At 43.5% G+C, this 18,477-nt stretch overlaps 1 protein-coding gene across 2 annotated transcripts in view; it reads left to right on the top strand.

The window, feature by feature from the left end:
* Window positions 1-18,477, top strand: part of SKAP2 (src kinase associated phosphoprotein 2) — a 308,716-nt gene that overhangs the window by 239,640 nt on the left and 50,599 nt on the right. For both annotated transcript variants that reach the window (XM_078766927.1, XM_078766928.1), the window contains exon 9: window positions 1,622-1,702. In XM_078766927.1, coding sequence (XP_078623053.1) covers window positions 1,622-1,702 — 81 coding nt within the window. The remainder of the gene's footprint in view (window positions 1-1,621; window positions 1,703-18,477) is intronic.

Below are 18,477 nucleotides of genomic sequence, written 5' to 3'. Positions count from 1 at the left end.
TTATTTAATCCGTCATGCCATGCACAGTAAGTATTTAATCTGTCGTGCCGTACACAGTAAGTGTCTAACCTGTCGTGCCATACACAGTAATTATTTAATCCGTCATGCCATGCACAGTAAGTATTTAATCCGTCATGCCATGCACAGTAAGTATTTAATCTGTCGTGCCGTACACAGTAAGTGTCTAACCTGTCGTGCCATACACAGTAATTATTTAATCCGTCATGCCATGCACAGTAAGTATTTAATCCGTCATGCCATGCACAGTAAGTATTTAATCTGTCGTGCCGTACACAGTAAGTGTCTAACCTGTCGTGCCATACACAGTAATTATTTAATCCGTCATGCCATGCACAGTAAGTATTTAATCCGTCATGCCATGCACAGTAAGTATTTAATCCGTCATGCCATGCACAGTAAGTATTTAATCTGTCGTGCCGTACACAGTAAGTGTCTAACCTGTCGTGCCATACACAGTAATTATTTAATCCGTCATGCCATGCACAGTAAGTATTTAATCCGTCATGCCATGCACAGTAAGTATTTAATCTGTCGTGCCGTACACAGTAAGTGTCTAACCTGTCGTGCCATACACAGTAATTATTTAATCCGTCATGCCATGCACAGTAAGTATTTAATCCGTCATGCCATGCACAGTAAGTATTTAATCCGTCATGCCATGCACAGTAAGTATTTAATCTGTCGTGCCGTACACAGTAAGTGTCTAACCTGTCGTGCCATACACAGTAATTATTTAATCCGTCATGCCATGCACAGTAAGTATTTAATCCGTCATGCCATGCACAGTAAGTATTTAATCTGTCGTGCCGTACACAGTAAGTGTCTAACCTGTCGTGCCATACACAGTAATTATTTAATCCGTCATGCCATGCTCACTAAGTATAAGGTGTGCTGTGCCGTACACATTAGTACTATTATCGACCCCATTGCTGCTCTAAACTAGAATGGCACTAGGTAGAGCTCATACCTCCGCCAGGCTGAAGTTTACGTTTTGTACCCCACTGATAGGCCGGATCTGAATTGAGGTCTTAACCAAAATATAATCAGTTTGTTCTTGTCACCAACCCAACTCATTTATCAAGTTTCGTCCGAATCCTTCCACAACTTTTTGAGATATCATGCTATATATTGTCTCCTGCCCTATGTTTCAATGGTGATCAAGAATAACTTAAAAATTAAAAATAAATTCTCGTATCCGGATCCCGAATCGGATCTTATCAAAATCGATTAAATTCTTCCTTGTCACACACCCAACCTGTCCACCAAGTCTTGTCCGAATTTGTCCATAACCTTTTGAGATATCCTGCTCACAGACAGACAAAAAACAAACAGACGGACAGGGGTAAAAACACATACTCCGTCCACCTTTGGCAGATGTAATAATGGTGATAATAATAAATAATAATGTTAATTTATTGATCCAAAACTTGATATATTTCTAATGTTGGTAATTATATTCGGTTTTAAGTGTAACTTGCTTTGTTTGAATTCAGTACAATTGTTCGACGTAGCATTACCTATGTATCACTCCAGGTTTTGTCGTTGCTCAGGTACATGGATCAGTGTATTATTTATTTATTTATTGTTGCCTTTGTTCTAGGCTCTGTGGACGACTTTGAATGTGAATACGGTGATATAGACATGGACGACCCGAACGATGATATCTACGAGATGTTACCAGGTGTGTAAGGTAAACTCAGGTGCCTTGTGGTTGGCTCAGTAGCTTTCCTTGTGTATATACAACACTGTGTACAATTGGCAGGTTAACGATAAATTTTAACAACATTCGGTCCTTACTTTCAAACAGTCTCCAAAAAGCAGGTGGTATTTTCCGAGTGATTTTTGACCAAGAGTGATTGGCACGCAATCAATTACTCAACGGTCCAATTTGGTAGAGGTAGATTCCTAAGCTTACTTTCCTGAAATACCACTTTCCGTTAGCAGGTGGTGTTTGGAGGACGGTAGGATACAAACAAGGAGGAAAAGACAAAATGTCATAGCCCCCATGGTTTTAGCAATTTTCCTGTACAGAGTTAAAGGCCAGCAGTCGGCCATCTTTGATTGCATCGTGAAACAAAATGATGTGCATATGTCGTGGATTCCCTAACCCATTCCAGTTCTGGAATAAGCACCTCAACTCGGACACTGTACAAGGGGTTTATTGAGGGATAAGGATAACATGCATGGGAGATAGATATGGGCGCAGAAGCTAGTAGCACCTTTTGGTCCTCACACAGCCAGCAACCAACAACATCTCAAGGAATCACAATTTGTATTCTGCTTCATATATTTTTCTTCAAAGCACAAGGAACTCAAAACATTTCCTCAGTTTCCCAGGATGGGCTTCAGAGAAAGGCAAGGGCAGGTGGGGAGCTGCTTATAAGGAAAGAATGTTGACGCAAGGTCAAACAAAGATTTGGTCAACAGCTTCCCAAAACCAGACAGTCAGATGCTGGGGAGCCAAATGGGTCATATTGCCCCCATTAGCCTGAGATTCGAATGAAATCCCTTACACATATGTATACCATCATGTATTGTCTTTATGCCGAGTATGAACAAAATCGGTCCAGACATGTCAAGAAATGGTTGGGGACGCACAGACAGACAGACAGACAGATGGACGGACAGACGGGTGAGACCCAATCAATAAGCCTCCGTTTCGAACTAAGTCCAACAGGAGCTAAAAATATATATTTTAAAAAGCTGAGGGTCATGAGCAGGGAATGAAGACGAGAATGTGAGAAGGGCAGTGCTGTGGTTTAGCTGGTGATTTTAGGATGAAAGGGATTAAAGGATGTTGAATGGTATTTGCTGTACATACCGAGTTGTGGATCAAAACGCTTGCAGTCGCTCCTGTACTCTCCAATCGCCCAGGACATCCACTTGGAAGTTTGAAATTCTCACTGGTGAGCAACTAAAAGTTTTGTTTATCATCGGTACTCGCACACATACACATATTCACTCATATGGCTGTTTGAAAGTAATCCAGGTAATTCACCAGACTAGGTTTTATATGATGATTGGAGCATCCATTCTGATTCCTGGAGCGTGACAGTTCAAAACATCCCGAGTTATACCAAAAACCTTAAAATGGTACGTGCTGCTTCCTTGCTTGACATTCAGCATTTACAAAGGATACAATTCTGTTATTCTCTCATTTTATTCACTTCACTGGTTCTGTTGACGACCGTCATATAGAGACCATCCACCACATAGGCCATTTGATGACCTTGCATGAACTTGGTGCACTTTTAGATGCATTCCCTGGTTCATCCATGATCATTGTAGTGGACACGTCGGTTCATACATGATCATTGTAGTGGACACGTCAGTTCATACATGATCATTGTAGTGGACATGTTGGTTCATACATGATCATTGTCGTGGACACGTCCGTTCATGCATGATCATTGTAGTGGACATGTCAGTTCATACATGATCATTGTGGTGTACACATTGGTTCATACATGATCATTGTGGTGGACTTGTCAGTTCATACATGATCATTGTAGTGGACATGTCGGTTCATACATGATCATTGTAGTGGACATGTCAGTTCATACATGATCATTGTAGTGGGCATGTCAGTTCATACATGATCATTGTAGTGGACATGTCAGTTCATACATGATCATTGTAGTGGACATGTCAGCTCATACATGATCATTGTAGTGGACATGTCGGTTCATACATGATCATTGTGGTGTACACGTTGGTTCAAGCATGATCATTGTGGTGTACACGTTGGTTCACACATGATCATTGTGGTGTACACGTTTGTACATCCATGATCATTGTAGTGGACATGTCGGTTCATAAATGATCATTGTGGTGTACACGTTTGTGCATCCATGATCATTGTTGTGGACACGACGGTTCATCCATGATCATTGTTGTGGACATGTCGGTTCATACATGATCATTGTAGTGGACATGTCGGTTCATACATGATCATTGTAGTGGACATGTCGGTTCAGACATGATCATTGTAGTGGACATGTCGGTTCATACATGATCATTGTAGTGGACACGTCGGTTCATGCATGATCATTGTAGTGGACATGTCAGTTCATACATGATCATTGTGGTGTACACGTCGGTTCATACATGATCATTGTGGTGTACACGTTGGTTCATACATGATCATTGTGGTGTACACGTGTGTGCATCCATAATCATTGTAGTGGACATGTCAGTTCATACATGATCATTGTAGTGGGCATGTCAGTTCATACATGATCATTGTAGTGGACATATCAGTTTATACATGATCATTGTAGTGGACATGTCAGTTCATACATGATCATTGTAGTGGACATGTCAGTTCATACATGATCATTGTAGTGGACATGTCGGTTCATACATGAACATTGTAGTGGACATGTCAGTTCATACATGATCATTGTAGTGGACATGTCAGTTCATACATGATCATTGCAGTGGAGACGTCTGTTCATACATGATCATTGTAGTGGACATGTCGGTTCATACATGATCATTGTGGTGTACACGTTGGTTCAAGCATGATCATTGTGGTGTACACGTTGGTTCACACATGATCATTGTGGTGTACACGTTGGTTCATACATGATCATTGTGGTGTACACGTTTGTGCATCCATGATCATTGTAGTGGACATGTCAGTTCATACATGATCATTGGAGTCGACATGTCGGTTCATACATGATCATTGCAGTGGACATGTCGGTTCATACATGAACATTGTAGTGGACATGTTTGTTCATACATTATCATTGTAGTGGGCACGTCGGTTCATAAATGATCATTGTAGTGGGCACGTCGGTTCATGCATGCTCATTGTAGTGGGCACGTCGGTTCATGCATGCTCATTGTAGTGGGCATGCCGGTTCATGTATGATCATTGTAGTGGACACGTCGGTTCATGCATGATCATTGTAGTGTACATGTCGGTTCATGCGTGATCATTGTAGTGTACATGTCGGTTCATCCATGATCATTGTTGTAGACATGTCGGTTCATACATGATCATTGTAGTGGGCACGTCGGTTCATAAATGATCATTGTAGTGGACACGTCAGTTCATGCATGATCATTGTTGTGTACACGTCAGTTCATACAAAATCATTGTTGAAGACATGTCGGTTCATACATGATCATTGTAGTGGACACGTCGGTTCACAAATGATCATTGTTGTGTACATGTCGGTTCAAACATGATCATTGTAGTGTACATGTCGGTTCATCCATGATCATTGTAGTGGACATGTCGGTTAATACATGATCATTGTGGTGTACACGTTGGTTCATACATGATCATTGTGGTGTGCACCTTAGTTCATACATGATCATTGTGGGGCACACGTTTGTTCATACATGATCATTGTGGTGTACACGTTTGTGCATCCATGATCATTGTAGTGGACATGTCAGTTCATACCTGATCATTGTAGTGGACATGTCGGTTCATACATGATCATTGTAGTGGACACGTCGGTTCATACATGATCATTGCAGTGGACATGTCAGTTCATACATGATCATTGTAGTGGACATGTCAGTTCATACATGATCATTGTAGTGGACATGTCGGTTCATACATGATCATTGTAGTGGACACGTCGGTTCATACATGATCATTGCAGTGGACATGTCAGTTCATACATGATCATTGTAGTGGACATGTCAGTTCATACATGATCATTGTTGTGGACACGTCGGTTCATGCATGATCATTGTAGTGGACATGTCGGTTCATACATGATCATTGTGGTGTACACATTGGTTCATACATGATCATTGTGGTGGACTTGTCAGTTCATACATGATCATTGTAGTGGACATGTCGGTTCATACATGATCATTGTAGTGGACATGTCAGTTCATACATGATCATTGTAGTGGGCATGTCAGTTCATACATGATCATTGTAGTGGACATGTCAGTTCATACATGATCATTGTAGTGGACATGTCAGTTCATACATGATCATTGTAGTGGACATGTCGGTTCATACATGATCATTGTGGTGTACACGTTGGTTCAAGCATGATCATTGTGGTGTACACGTTGGTTCACACATGATCATTGTGGTGTACACGTTTGTACATCCATGATCATTGTAGTGGACATGTCGGTTCATAAATGATCATTGTGGTGTACACGTTTGTGCATCCATGATCATTGTTGTGGACACGACGGTTCATCCATGATCATTGTTGTGGACATGTCGGTTCATACATGATCATTGTAGTGGACATGTCGGTTCATACATGATCATTGTAGTGGACATGTCGGTTCAGACATGATCATTGTAGTGGACATGTCGGTTCATACATGATCATTGTAGTGGACACGTCGGTTCATGCATGATCATTGTAGTGGACATGTCAGTTCATACATGATCATTGTGGTGTACACGTCGGTTCATACATGATCATTGTGGTGTACACGTTGGTTCATACATGATCATTGTGGTGTACACGTGTGTGCATCCATAATCATTGTAGTGGACATGTCAGTTCATACATGATCATTGTAGTGGGCATGTCAGTTCATACATGATCATTGTAGTGGACATATCAGTTTATACATGATCATTGTAGTGGACATGTCAGTTCATACATGATCATTGTAGTGGACATGTCAGTTCATACATGATCATTGTAGTGGACATGTCGGTTCATACATGAACATTGTAGTGGACATGTCAGTTCATACATGATCATTGTAGTGGACATGTCAGTTCATACATGATCATTGCAGTGGAGACGTCTGTTCATACATGATCATTGTAGTGGACATGTCGGTTCATACATGATCATTGTGGTGTACACGTTGGTTCAAGCATGATCATTGTGGTGTACACGTTGGTTCACACATGATCATTGTGGTGTACACGTTGGTTCATACATGATCATTGTGGTGTACACGTTTGTGCATCCATGATCATTGTAGTGGACATGTCAGTTCATACATGATCATTGGAGTCGACATGTCGGTTCATACATGATCATTGCAGTGGACATGTCGGTTCATACATGAACATTGTAGTGGACATGTTTGTTCATACATTATCATTGTAGTGGGCACGTCGGTTCATAAATGATCATTGTAGTGGGCACGTCGGTTCATGCATGCTCATTGTAGTGGGCACGTCGGTTCATGCATGCTCATTGTAGTGGGCATGCCGGTTCATGTATGATCATTGTAGTGGACACGTCGGTTCATGCATGATCATTGTAGTGTACATGTCGGTTCATGCGTGATCATTGTAGTGTACATGTCGGTTCATCCATGATCATTGTTGTAGACATGTCGGTTCATACATGATCATTGTAGTGGGCACGTCGGTTCATAAATGATCATTGTAGTGGACACGTCAGTTCATGCATGATCATTGTTGTGTACACGTCAGTTCATACAAAATCATTGTTGAAGACATGTCGGTTCATACATGATCATTGTAGTGGACACGTCGGTTCACAAATGATCATTGTTGTGTACATGTCGGTTCAAACATGATCATTGTAGTGTACATGTCGGTTCATCCATGATCATTGTAGTGGACATGTCGGTTAATACATGATCATTGTGGTGTACACGTTGGTTCATACATGATCATTGTGGTGTGCACCTTAGTTCATACATGATCATTGTGGGGCACACGTTTGTTCATACATGATCATTGTGGTGTACACGTTTGTGCATCCATGATCATTGTAGTGGACATGTCAGTTCATACCTGATCATTGTAGTGGACATGTCGGTTCATACATGATCATTGTAGTGGACACGTCGGTTCATACATGATCATTGCAGTGGACATGTCAGTTCATACATGATCATTGTAGTGGACATGTCAGTTCATACATGATCATTGTAGTGGACATGTCGGTTCATACATGATCATTGTAGTGGACACGTCGGTTCATACATGATCATTGCAGTGGACATGTCAGTTCATACATGATCATTGTAGTGGACATGTCAGTTCATACATGATCATTGTTGTGGACACGTCGGTTCATGCATGATCATTGTAGTGGACATGTCGGTTCATACATGATCATTGTGGTGTACACGTTGGTTCATACATGATCATTGTGGTGTACACATTGGTTCATACATGATCATTGTGGTGTACACGTTGGTTCATACATGATCATTGTGGTGTACACGTTTGTGCATCCATGATCATTGTAGTGGGCATGTCGGTTCATGTATGATCATTGTAGTGTACATGCCGGTTCATGCATGATAATTGTAGTGGACACGCCGGTTCATGCATGATCATTGTAGTGTACACATCTGTTCATGCATGATCATTGTAGTGGGCATGTCGGTTCATGTATGATCATTGTAGTGTACACGCCGGTTCATGCATGATCATTGTAGTGGACACGTCGGTTCATGCATGATCATTGTAGTGTACACGTCGTTTCATGCATGATCATTGCAGTGGGCATGTCGGTTCATGCATGATCATTGTAGTGGACACGTCAGTTCATGCATGATCATTGTAGTGTACACGTCAGTTCATACAAAATCATTGCAGTAGACATGTCCGTTCATACATGATCATTGGCGTGGACACGTCGGTTCATAAATGATCATTGTTGTGTACATGTCGGTTCATCCATGATCATTGTAGTGTACATGTCAGTTCATACATGATCATTGTTGTGGACATGTCGGTTCATACATGATCATTGTAGTGGACACGTCAGTTCATGCCTGATCATTGTAGTGGACATGTCGGTTCATACATGATCATTGTAGTGGACACGTCAGTTAATACATGATCATTGTAGTGGGCATGTCAGTTCACATGATCATTGTAGTGGCATGTCTGTTCATAAATGATCATTGTCGTGGACATGTCGGTTCATACATGATCATTGTAGTGGACACGTCGGTTAATACATGATCATTGTAGTGGGAATGTCAGTTCACATGATCATTGTAGTGGCATGTCTGTTCATAAATGATCATTGTCGTGGACATGTCGGTTCATGCATGATCATTGTAGTGGACATGTCGGTTCATACATGATCATTGTAGTGGGCATGTCAGTTCATACATGATCATTGTAGTGGCACGTCTGTTCATAAATGATCATTGTAGTGGACACGTCAGTTCATGCATGGTCATTGTAGTGGACATGTCGGTTCATGCATGATCATTGTAGTGGACATGTCGGTTCATACATGATCATTGTAGTGGACATGTCGGTTCATACATGATCATTGTCGTGGACATGTCGGTTCATCCATGATCATTGTTGTAGACATGTCGGTTCATACATGATCATTGTAGTGGGCACGTCGGTTCATAAATGATCATTGTAGTGGACACGTCGGTGCATCCATGATCATTGTAGTGGACACGTCGGTGCATCCATGATCATTGTAGTATACATGTCAGTTCATCCATGATCATTGTAGTGGACACGTCGGTTCACAAATGATCATTGTTGTGTACATGTCGGTTCATCCATGATCATTGTAGTGGACATGTCGGTTCATCCATGATCATTGTCGTGGACATGTTGGTTCATCCATGATCATTGTCGTGGACATGTCGGTTCATCCATGATCATTGTAGTGGACATGTCGGTTCATCCATGATCATTGTAGTATACATGTCAGTTCATCCATGATCATTGTAGTATACATGTCAGTTCATCCATGATCATTGTAGTATACATGTCAGTTCATCCATGATCATTGTTGTGGACATGTCGGTTCATCCATGATCATTGTAGTGGACATGTCGGTTCATCCATGATCATTGTAGTGGACATGTTGGTTCATCCATGATCATTGTCGTGCACACGTCGGTGCATCCATGAACATTGTTTGTTGTTGCAGACCCACAAGGAGGCCTAGAGTGTGTCCTCACACAAACTTGCTCCGGACCTCTCGCCGAGAGCAACGCTTCGACAGAGCCGGCGTGTCTCGGACTCGGGATGTGTGTTCCATTATGACCTCAATCAAATTAGCCTCTTGTGTTCGGTGGTTGTTTGCCTCGCCCGGATGGTGGGCCATGGTGTCGGTCAGGTAAACGCTCCTGTCGTTTCTCAGTCGGGCCGTTCCCCTCCCAGACCGCGGTCCTTGTGTGACGCTGCCCTTTCGGCTGTCCCAGGAAGTTAAATTCTAAATTGGCCTGGCCCCGCTGACTTAATTATTTGTCAAATTGCCTATTTCCTGAAAAAAATGAACTGCCTTGCCAGCATGGAGACATTGCCCAGAGTTGGCAAAAAGCTCAAGCTGGAGGAAAGGTGTTGAAGTATTCTTAATTGCATAGACATAGTCATTTCTTAATTGCGTAAAAGATGGTCCCTGCCGAGTCCGCAAGTCTTTCTCACAAGCTTCTCGGGTGAATATTTGATCAAGTACGTGACAGACGTGCGGATCTTTCTCTCTCTCTCTCTCTCTCTCTCTCTCTCTCTCTCTCTCTCTCTCTCTCTCCTCTCTCTCTCCTCTCTCTCTCCTCTCTCTCTCCTCTCTCTCTCCTCTCTCTCTCCTCTCTCTCCTCTCTCTCTCCTCTCTCTCTCCTCTCTCTCTCCTCTCTCTCTCCTCTCTCTCTCCTCTCTCTCTCCTCTCTCTCTCTCCTCTCTCTCTCCTCTCTCTCTCCTCTCTCTCTCCTCTCTCTCTCCTCTCTCTCTCCTCTCTCTCTCCTCTCTCTCTCCGCTCTCTCCTCTCTCTCTCCTCTCTCTCTCCTCTCTCTCTCTCGGGTTTTTTTTTTGCCTTTTCTCGTGTAAAAATATAATCGTCTTTCCATCAGGAAGATGGTCTCCTTTTGACGGTCTCTCCGGGAAGATCCGGCCTCTCCAACCGGATTTGAGAACCCGTCCATGGGTAGGAAGCAGGAAAAGGTCGTGCTCCATCCACTATGGCAGAATGAAAGTCATGATCCAGGAAAAGCCATTTATGTATCAGAACGGAAAGGATGAAGCGGAGAGAACGGTGCATTGAACAATGATTTGTAAGGTTGCACTCAAAAGGCAAGAAGAAAGACCTGGACGACTTCCATTATACCAAACGTGCACCTGCAATCTCAGTTCGTTGGCTTTCAGGGTTGCTCTCACAATGGTTACGAGGTAGGTCATGCCTGCTAAACATTCGGACAAGTGCAAAGAGCCTTAATGCCGGCCACACATGCTTGACGAATTGCCTCTCAGTGTTGTCAGAAAACTGAGAGCCCTCATTAATTAAAGCAGAGGACCTTCAGACATCGACTCCCGCAAATCCCCTCCATTTTGGACGTCGTGACCTCGTGCAGAACGTGTATGATCCGCAGGTGGAAACTCACGCTGAGCGTATCGGGGCTATTAAATGTATTTTTCACGAAGAAACATATTTATTCCTCGTGTCTGAACGTCCGAGGAACTCGAATCGTTGTCGTGTGAAAACCTTCTTTCTTCTTTTTTTCATCAAAACTGCTTTTCTGCCTTGTTGCGCAGTCTTGGCAAAGATCAATGAGATTGCTCACGGTGTTGGTCAGGCACGAAGCCAAATTCCACACGTTGACTTTTCATTGCTTTACAAACAGCACTTTCCCCGCCTGGTTCTCCACTGTATCGGAAGCAGTCGGAACTAGAACGGTACTTGGTAGAGCGCATACCTCTGCTAGGCTGAACAGTTTATGTTTTGTATCCCACCGATAGGCCTCATCTGCATCCGGATTTAACCAAAATCTAATTGGTTTGTTATTGTCACCTAATCGAGCCATCCACCAAGTTTGGTCCGAATCCATCGATCACTTTTTGAGAAATCCTGGAAGTAAATATCGAAAGCACTAGGGAAGATGTACGTACATACTTGCTCTGATACACCGAGTATATACTGATCCAGTCGGAAGTTTTCAAGCTTTTTCCAAATTACTCTTATGTGTGGTATTTTGGCACCAAATGGCAACTAAATCAATATTTTACTTTACATGATTTTGGATACGATACCCTAACAAAGTTTTAAGGGTGAGAGGAATGGATATTTAGTATCTACTAGGAACACGACTCGTTTTGTATTACCGTCAGATGATCATCTTGACGCACGCACTCTCACCACTCACATTGGTCTACTTGGGCAATTCGATTCACTCAGCCCAATCACACCACTCACTTCTTCCCCTCTCCCTGTTTCAGCCTATTGTCCATTCCACTCGTTTGTTTCACTCACCAGACTTTCATCGGACTTTATGCAACGTGCAAACCTGGTCACCTTTTCGAAAATTGTGACGATGTGGTGTTTCGACGTACCCAGATTCTCGTATTCCAATGGGGAATGTCACAGGGACAGAGAGTAGTGGGGCGCAGGCAGAGGGACAGAGAGCAGTGGGGCACAGGCAGAGGGACAGAGAGCTGTGGGGTGCAGGCAGAGGGACAGAGAGCAGTGGGGTGCAGGCAGAGGGACAGAGAGCAGTGGGGTGCAGGCAGAGGGACAGAGAGCAGTGGGGCGCAGGCAGAGGGACAGAGAGCAGTGGGGTGCAGGCAGAGGGACAGAGAGCAGTGGGGCGCAGGCAGAGGGACAGAGAGCAGTGGGGTGCAGGCAGAGGGACAGAGAGCAGTGGGGTGCAGGCAGAGGGACAGAGAGCATTGGGGCGCAGGCAGAGAGACAGAGAACAGTGGGGCAGGTACATCACTGGGGGTATTTTGAGTTTGGGAAGGTTGGGGGAGTGGGGGTGAGTGTGTCGTTGGTTGAGGAAAAGTAACAAGCACCAACAGCACTTTAACTTTTCGATGATACCCTCTTCACAATCGCTACATATGGATATAATCACCCATCCATTCCTAAGCTACCTATGAGTCAGGACAATGTCCATGTGCCCTTCTTGCCCCAAGTATTTTAGGGAGCTATCAAGTTAAAATTTACACCTATCTACTATTTTTTCTGCCACTGCCTTTCCATAGAGAACATTCCATGCATTCACTGCCCTCTGATTGAAGGACCTCTGCAAGCCGTCCTAACTCCCCTAACTCTGACTCAACTGGACTCGAACCAAAGGACCTCATCGCTAATGTGGCGACAGCCCACAGGGCTATTGAGTCCCGAGGTTTAAACCCAAGAATTTCTCACACTAACAATGCAAGCTTTATAATGGTCGCCATCTTACGTGCCTGCTAGGCAGACCCCGGATGTGTGTTTATGTGTGTTAGAGATAAATCTTACTGAGAAATTTAATACACAAGAACAAATTCCTGCATTGGGCTAGTGTGAAAAAAGTCTGATTCAACCCGCGACTCAAACACAAGAACTTCGTCGCTAACACGACAGCGCACTGGGATGTTGAGTCTTCGGGATAACCTCAGGAATTTCCCACACTAACACTGCAAGCTCTATAATGGCCAACGTCCTATGTGCCTGCTTGGCAGACCTCAAACGTGAGTGTGTGTACGTGTGTGTGTATGTGTATTAGAAATTGAACATCGTGCCTGGTGTCTCATCAGAACCTTTCCTATCTTTTGAGGTCAACAGAGGCAATATTGGCCCTCTCTTATCTAGGGTGGTCCTTGTTGGAGGACCATGTGACTGCCCCCACCTATTGTCAGCTGCATGGGAATTTGCTCGCTGGTGGGGCACTTGCAACCATTTGCACTGATCACAGGGTCTTGTCTGGAATCTTCTCGAGGGCAAGGCAGTCACACCATGTTCTTAAATGATGTCGCCCAAAGGGTTGACCACTCTGCTTTAGCAGAATGGGAGACGGCTCCAACTGAAAATGTGTACATGGCCATTTGGCAAGCCTTTGTTCTGGCTGGCAGTTCTGGCTATTTACGCAAGGATGCGAGTCCAGCTGTTGAGTGAGCCGGACCTCAGAACCCCTGCGAGGGCCGAGGGGATTGCTGTGCCAGATCGGAGCTGGAAATCTCACGCTGTGATACAGTCGCCTGGCATCCTCATTGCCCTCCTGTATGCTTTCCGCATGCAGGTCTTGCACTTTTAATGGCAACCATGACCATGATGAGGCGTTCTGGATGATGTTTCCGCATCCTCTGAGTGGAAATTACTATCATTATTAGAACGTGGGAGGGGGGATCCAGAGCTAGAATGTGGTAAGTATAGTATGGACCTTGTGTTTGAGTAGGTGAGATTTACTCCATATTAGGGATGTGTCCGGGTCAGATGTGAAGCGGTACACATGTGTACCTGGCGTTTACAGCTGTCTTGCATTCATGGGTTGGAAGGGTTCTGTTTTGGTGTATATACAGTGCCCTCCATAAGTATAGGAACAATGAAGTCAAATTTGTTATTGATGCTATATACTCAAGAAATGTGGATTTGAGATCAAAATATGAATGTGAGGTAAGAATACAGAAGGTAATCTTTTATTTCTTGGCATTTCTATGGATATATGTTTTACCATTTTAGAACAATTGCACTTTTTATGTTCAGTCCCCATTTTAGGTAAGCAAAGTATTGGAACAGATGAACTTAAAGTAAATTAAAATAGTGTAATATTTAGTATTTGGTTACATAACCCTTGAATGCAATAACTACATCGAGTCTGTGACCTGTCGACATCACCAAACTCTTGGTATCTTCCTTTGAGATGCTTTCCCAAGTCTTTACTGCAGACATTTTCAGTTGTTTGTTTTTGGAGGTTTCTGAATTTAGGCTCCTCTTCAGCAAGTGGGATTTTTTTTTTTTTTTTTTTGTATACAAGATCGAGGCTCGTGAAAGAGCGAACATTAATCACACAGAAAGACAAACAGACACATAAAACAAATAACATCGGGAGTGGTAGACAAGATGGGGAGAGAGGGGGAAGGACACAAACACAACATTTGAGAGCAGGGACCGAGAGACATGGAGACATCGAGAGATCTGTGGGAGGGAGAGGGCTTTGGGGGGGAGGCATGTGAAGGGGGGGGGGGGGTGGGAGAGGTATAAACATATGGACACTGCCAGGATTTCCAGGAAAGAAGTTGGAATTTCAAACAAGGTGGATCTGGGGTGAATTAGTGGGGGTAGAAAAGATCACGGTTATGGATGGGGGAAGATAAGAGATGGAGGTGAACAGCTGTTTTAAAGACCTGGAGGGAGGAGAGGGATTGAAGGGAGTGTGGGAGTTTGTTCCACAGGCGGGAGAAAAGAGGAATGAAAGAGTGAAGGTGAGCAGAGAGCCGAGATTTCGGCAGTTTAACCATCGGAGGGTTGCAGGCAGATCTTGTGCGACCTGTAGGAATATTTGGGGGACAGAGCACAGAGAGAGCTGGGGGAGCAAGGCCGGAGAGGAGTCGGTAGAAGACAGAAAGGCCACCTACCTGCCTGCGGTGAGTGAGTGAAAGGCCCTCAGAGATAGCTTCATCGCGGGAGATTCCAATGATTTTGAAAGCTTTGGATTCAACAGCGTGAAGCTGAGCCAGGTGTGAGGCAGGAGCACCAGCCCATAGGGGAGAACAGTATTCCATTGAGCTGCGGATGAAAGCCTTGTATGTGGTGAGGAGCTCAGGTGTGCCGAGGAAGGACCTCGCACGACGGAGGATGCCCAGTCGGCGACCGGCCTTGGAGGCCAGCCTGGAAATGTGGTATTCCCAAGAAAGATCATGGCAGATAGTGAGACCCAAAAGCTTGAGTGACAGAACCTCCTGGAGAGGACTCTTGAGAAAGTAGATGGGAGGGCCGTCCAGTCGATCCCCTCGGAGAGACATAGCAAGAGAGCGAGACCCGTCAGGATTGAAAGACATGCTCCACCTGTTTGACCAGTCTGTGATTTTGTCCAGCTCCATTGCATGGATGCATGCATGCTCCATTGGATTTAAATCAGGAGATTGACTTGGCCAGTCTAAAATCTTCCACTTTTTCCCCCTGATGAACTCTGTGGTTGCGATGGAGGTGTGTTTTGGGTTATTGTCTTGCAGGTCTTCTGCTGGATGCCCCCTCCCACAGGTGAAGCGCTGCCCAATAAGTTTGGAGATATTTTCCTGTACATAGGCAAACAAAATATTTCTGTGCAATTCCGAATTCATTCTGCTGCTGCCATCATTAGTTACATCTATATATATATAACACAGTTTGTGTGTGTGTGTGTGTGTGTGTGTGTGTGTGTGTGTGTGTGTGTGTGTGTGTGTGTGTGTGTGTGTGTGTGTGTGTGTGTGTGTGTGTGTGTGTGTGTGTGTAATGTTACCGATAGACTCCTAAACGGAGAGGCTTACGTGCTTGATATTTGGCATAGACATGGCCATTGAGCCTGGGACGAACATGGCCGAACTCAAAATATTTGACGATCCATATTTTTTATTCATATTTACCTCAGCGCATTTCAGCGCACGGAATCAACGGAATCAGAGCAGGTGGGCGCTGATTCGCTCAGAGCGATCACATGATGACGCTATGACGCTATGAACGCTATGAACGCTATGACGCTATGAAAAAAAAAATCGCTATGACGCTATGAAACGCTATGAACGCGATGACGCTATGACGCTATGAAACGCTATGAAGCTATGAATGCTATGAACGATATGACGCTATGACGCTATGAAAAAAAAAATCGCTATGACGCTATGAAACGCTATGAACGCGATGAACGCTATGAAACGCTATGAACGGTATGAAAAAAAAATCGCTATGACGCTATGAAACGCTATGAAACGCTATGAAACGCTATGAACGCTATGAACGATATGAACGCTATGACGCTATGACGCTATGAAAAAAAAAATCGCTATGACGCGATGAAACGCTATGAACGCTATGACGCTATGAACGCTATGACGCTATGAACGCTATGGAAAAAAAAATCGCTCGCTTTACCAAGGGGCTCGCTCTCCCCCCGTTCCCCTCCCCTCCCTTTCCCCCTCCCCCTCCCCTCCCCCGCCCAGCAATGCCGGGTACTTTTGCTAGTCATCAATAAAGATGAGTGAGCCAGTGCCTGAGGCAGCCATGGAAGGCCAAGCCATGACACTACCTCCACCATGCTTCACAGATGGGGTAATAATTTTTGGATAATATGCAGTTCCTTCCTCTGTCCACACTGGCACCTTTCCATCACTTTGAAGGTTTATCATGGTCTCATCTGTCGATAAAACTTTGTTCCTGAATTCACTGGCTCACCTATGTACTGGTTGGCAAATTCTGATCTGGCCTTTCTATTTTTGGTGCTGATGAGAGGTTTGCGTCTTGCGGTGTAGCCTTTGTAATTCTGCTGTCAAAGTCTTATGTTAATGGTACATTGTGACACTTTTACCCCTGCACTCTGGGGGTTGTTGGTGATGTCACTGAAGGTTGTTTTAGGGTTTTTCTTCACAGTTCAGAATACTTCACAGTTCCTTGGCCGATCTGGCCATTGTCCATTGCTAAGTCCACAAGTGGTTTCTTTATTTTTCAAGATATTCCTTATTGTTGTATTTGCTATGGCCAGTTGTGGTGCTATGGTTCTACTTCAATTATTCTGTTCTTTCAGCTTTCAAATTGCTTCTCTTCTTTCACTGACCGTTCTCTGGTCTTCATGTTGGTTTATGCCTACTGACGCCAAAGGCAGACTCCCAAGGCAAAAGCAAAATCAAAAACAGCTCTTTTATGTCCAATACTATGCTTACCTAAAATGGGGTCTGAACATAAAAAGTGCTGTGTTCGAAAATGGTAAAACATATATCTTACAATAATTCACCAAATGTCCATCTGTCCATCTGTCTGTCTGTCTGTCTGTTCGAAGGTACCGTAAAAACTGCTGAACCGATCACAAAGATATTTTGGGTGGGTAATCCTGGGAACTCCAGGAGTAAAATAGGCTATTTAGTTTTCCCAATTTCAGCTTTAGTCTCCAGAATTCTCAGGTTTGGACTTACGCATAACATTCGCGTTCGCATAACGTTCATTGTTCTCATTGTGACGATGTTGTTTTCCCGGGTGCCGCACAAATGGCTGCACCGATCGCTGGACAGCTGCACCGATCGAACTCGGTGACCTCGGACAAAGACCTTTTATAAGGACATGGGTTGAATCCCTGCTTGAGAGAATTCTCACCCATTTCAACTGAAGGAAACACGTATTGGGAGTACATACAGTCACGTGAAAAGGTAAGTACACCCCATGTAAAGTTTTGACTTTTTCAACATATTTCAACATACAGCTATTTGATCTTCATTTCAACAATATTGATAGATAAAGGTGATATAATATAACTAATATCATGAAACATTTACATTTTGTAGTCCATCGTATAATTTAAATAAACATAAATGCAAATTTCGCATGTGGAAAAAGTAAGTACACCCCTACATTTATCACTGCTTCAAATACCTAAAATTAGAATCAGGTGCACCAGCTCAGGTGATTATATTAGAACATCTTAGATTATCAGATTAGATTAGAACATCTTAGATTAGATTAATCTTAGATCTTAGATCTTAGATCTTAGAACTTAGAACTTAGAACTTAGATCTTAGAACATCTTAGATCTTAGATTAGAACATCAGATTAGATTAAAATGATTAGAACATCGTTCGAGAGGATCTTGGAGGAACCTGTC

Source organism: Myxine glutinosa, chromosome 12 (assembly GCF_964187855.1).
Source record: "Myxine glutinosa chromosome 12, kmMyxGlut1.1, whole genome shotgun sequence".
Taxonomy (NCBI): Eukaryota; Metazoa; Chordata; class Myxini; order Myxiniformes; family Myxinidae; genus Myxine; species Myxine glutinosa.
Note: the sequence above shows the minus strand (reverse complement) of the source record. Positions and strands in the feature narration are given on the sequence as shown.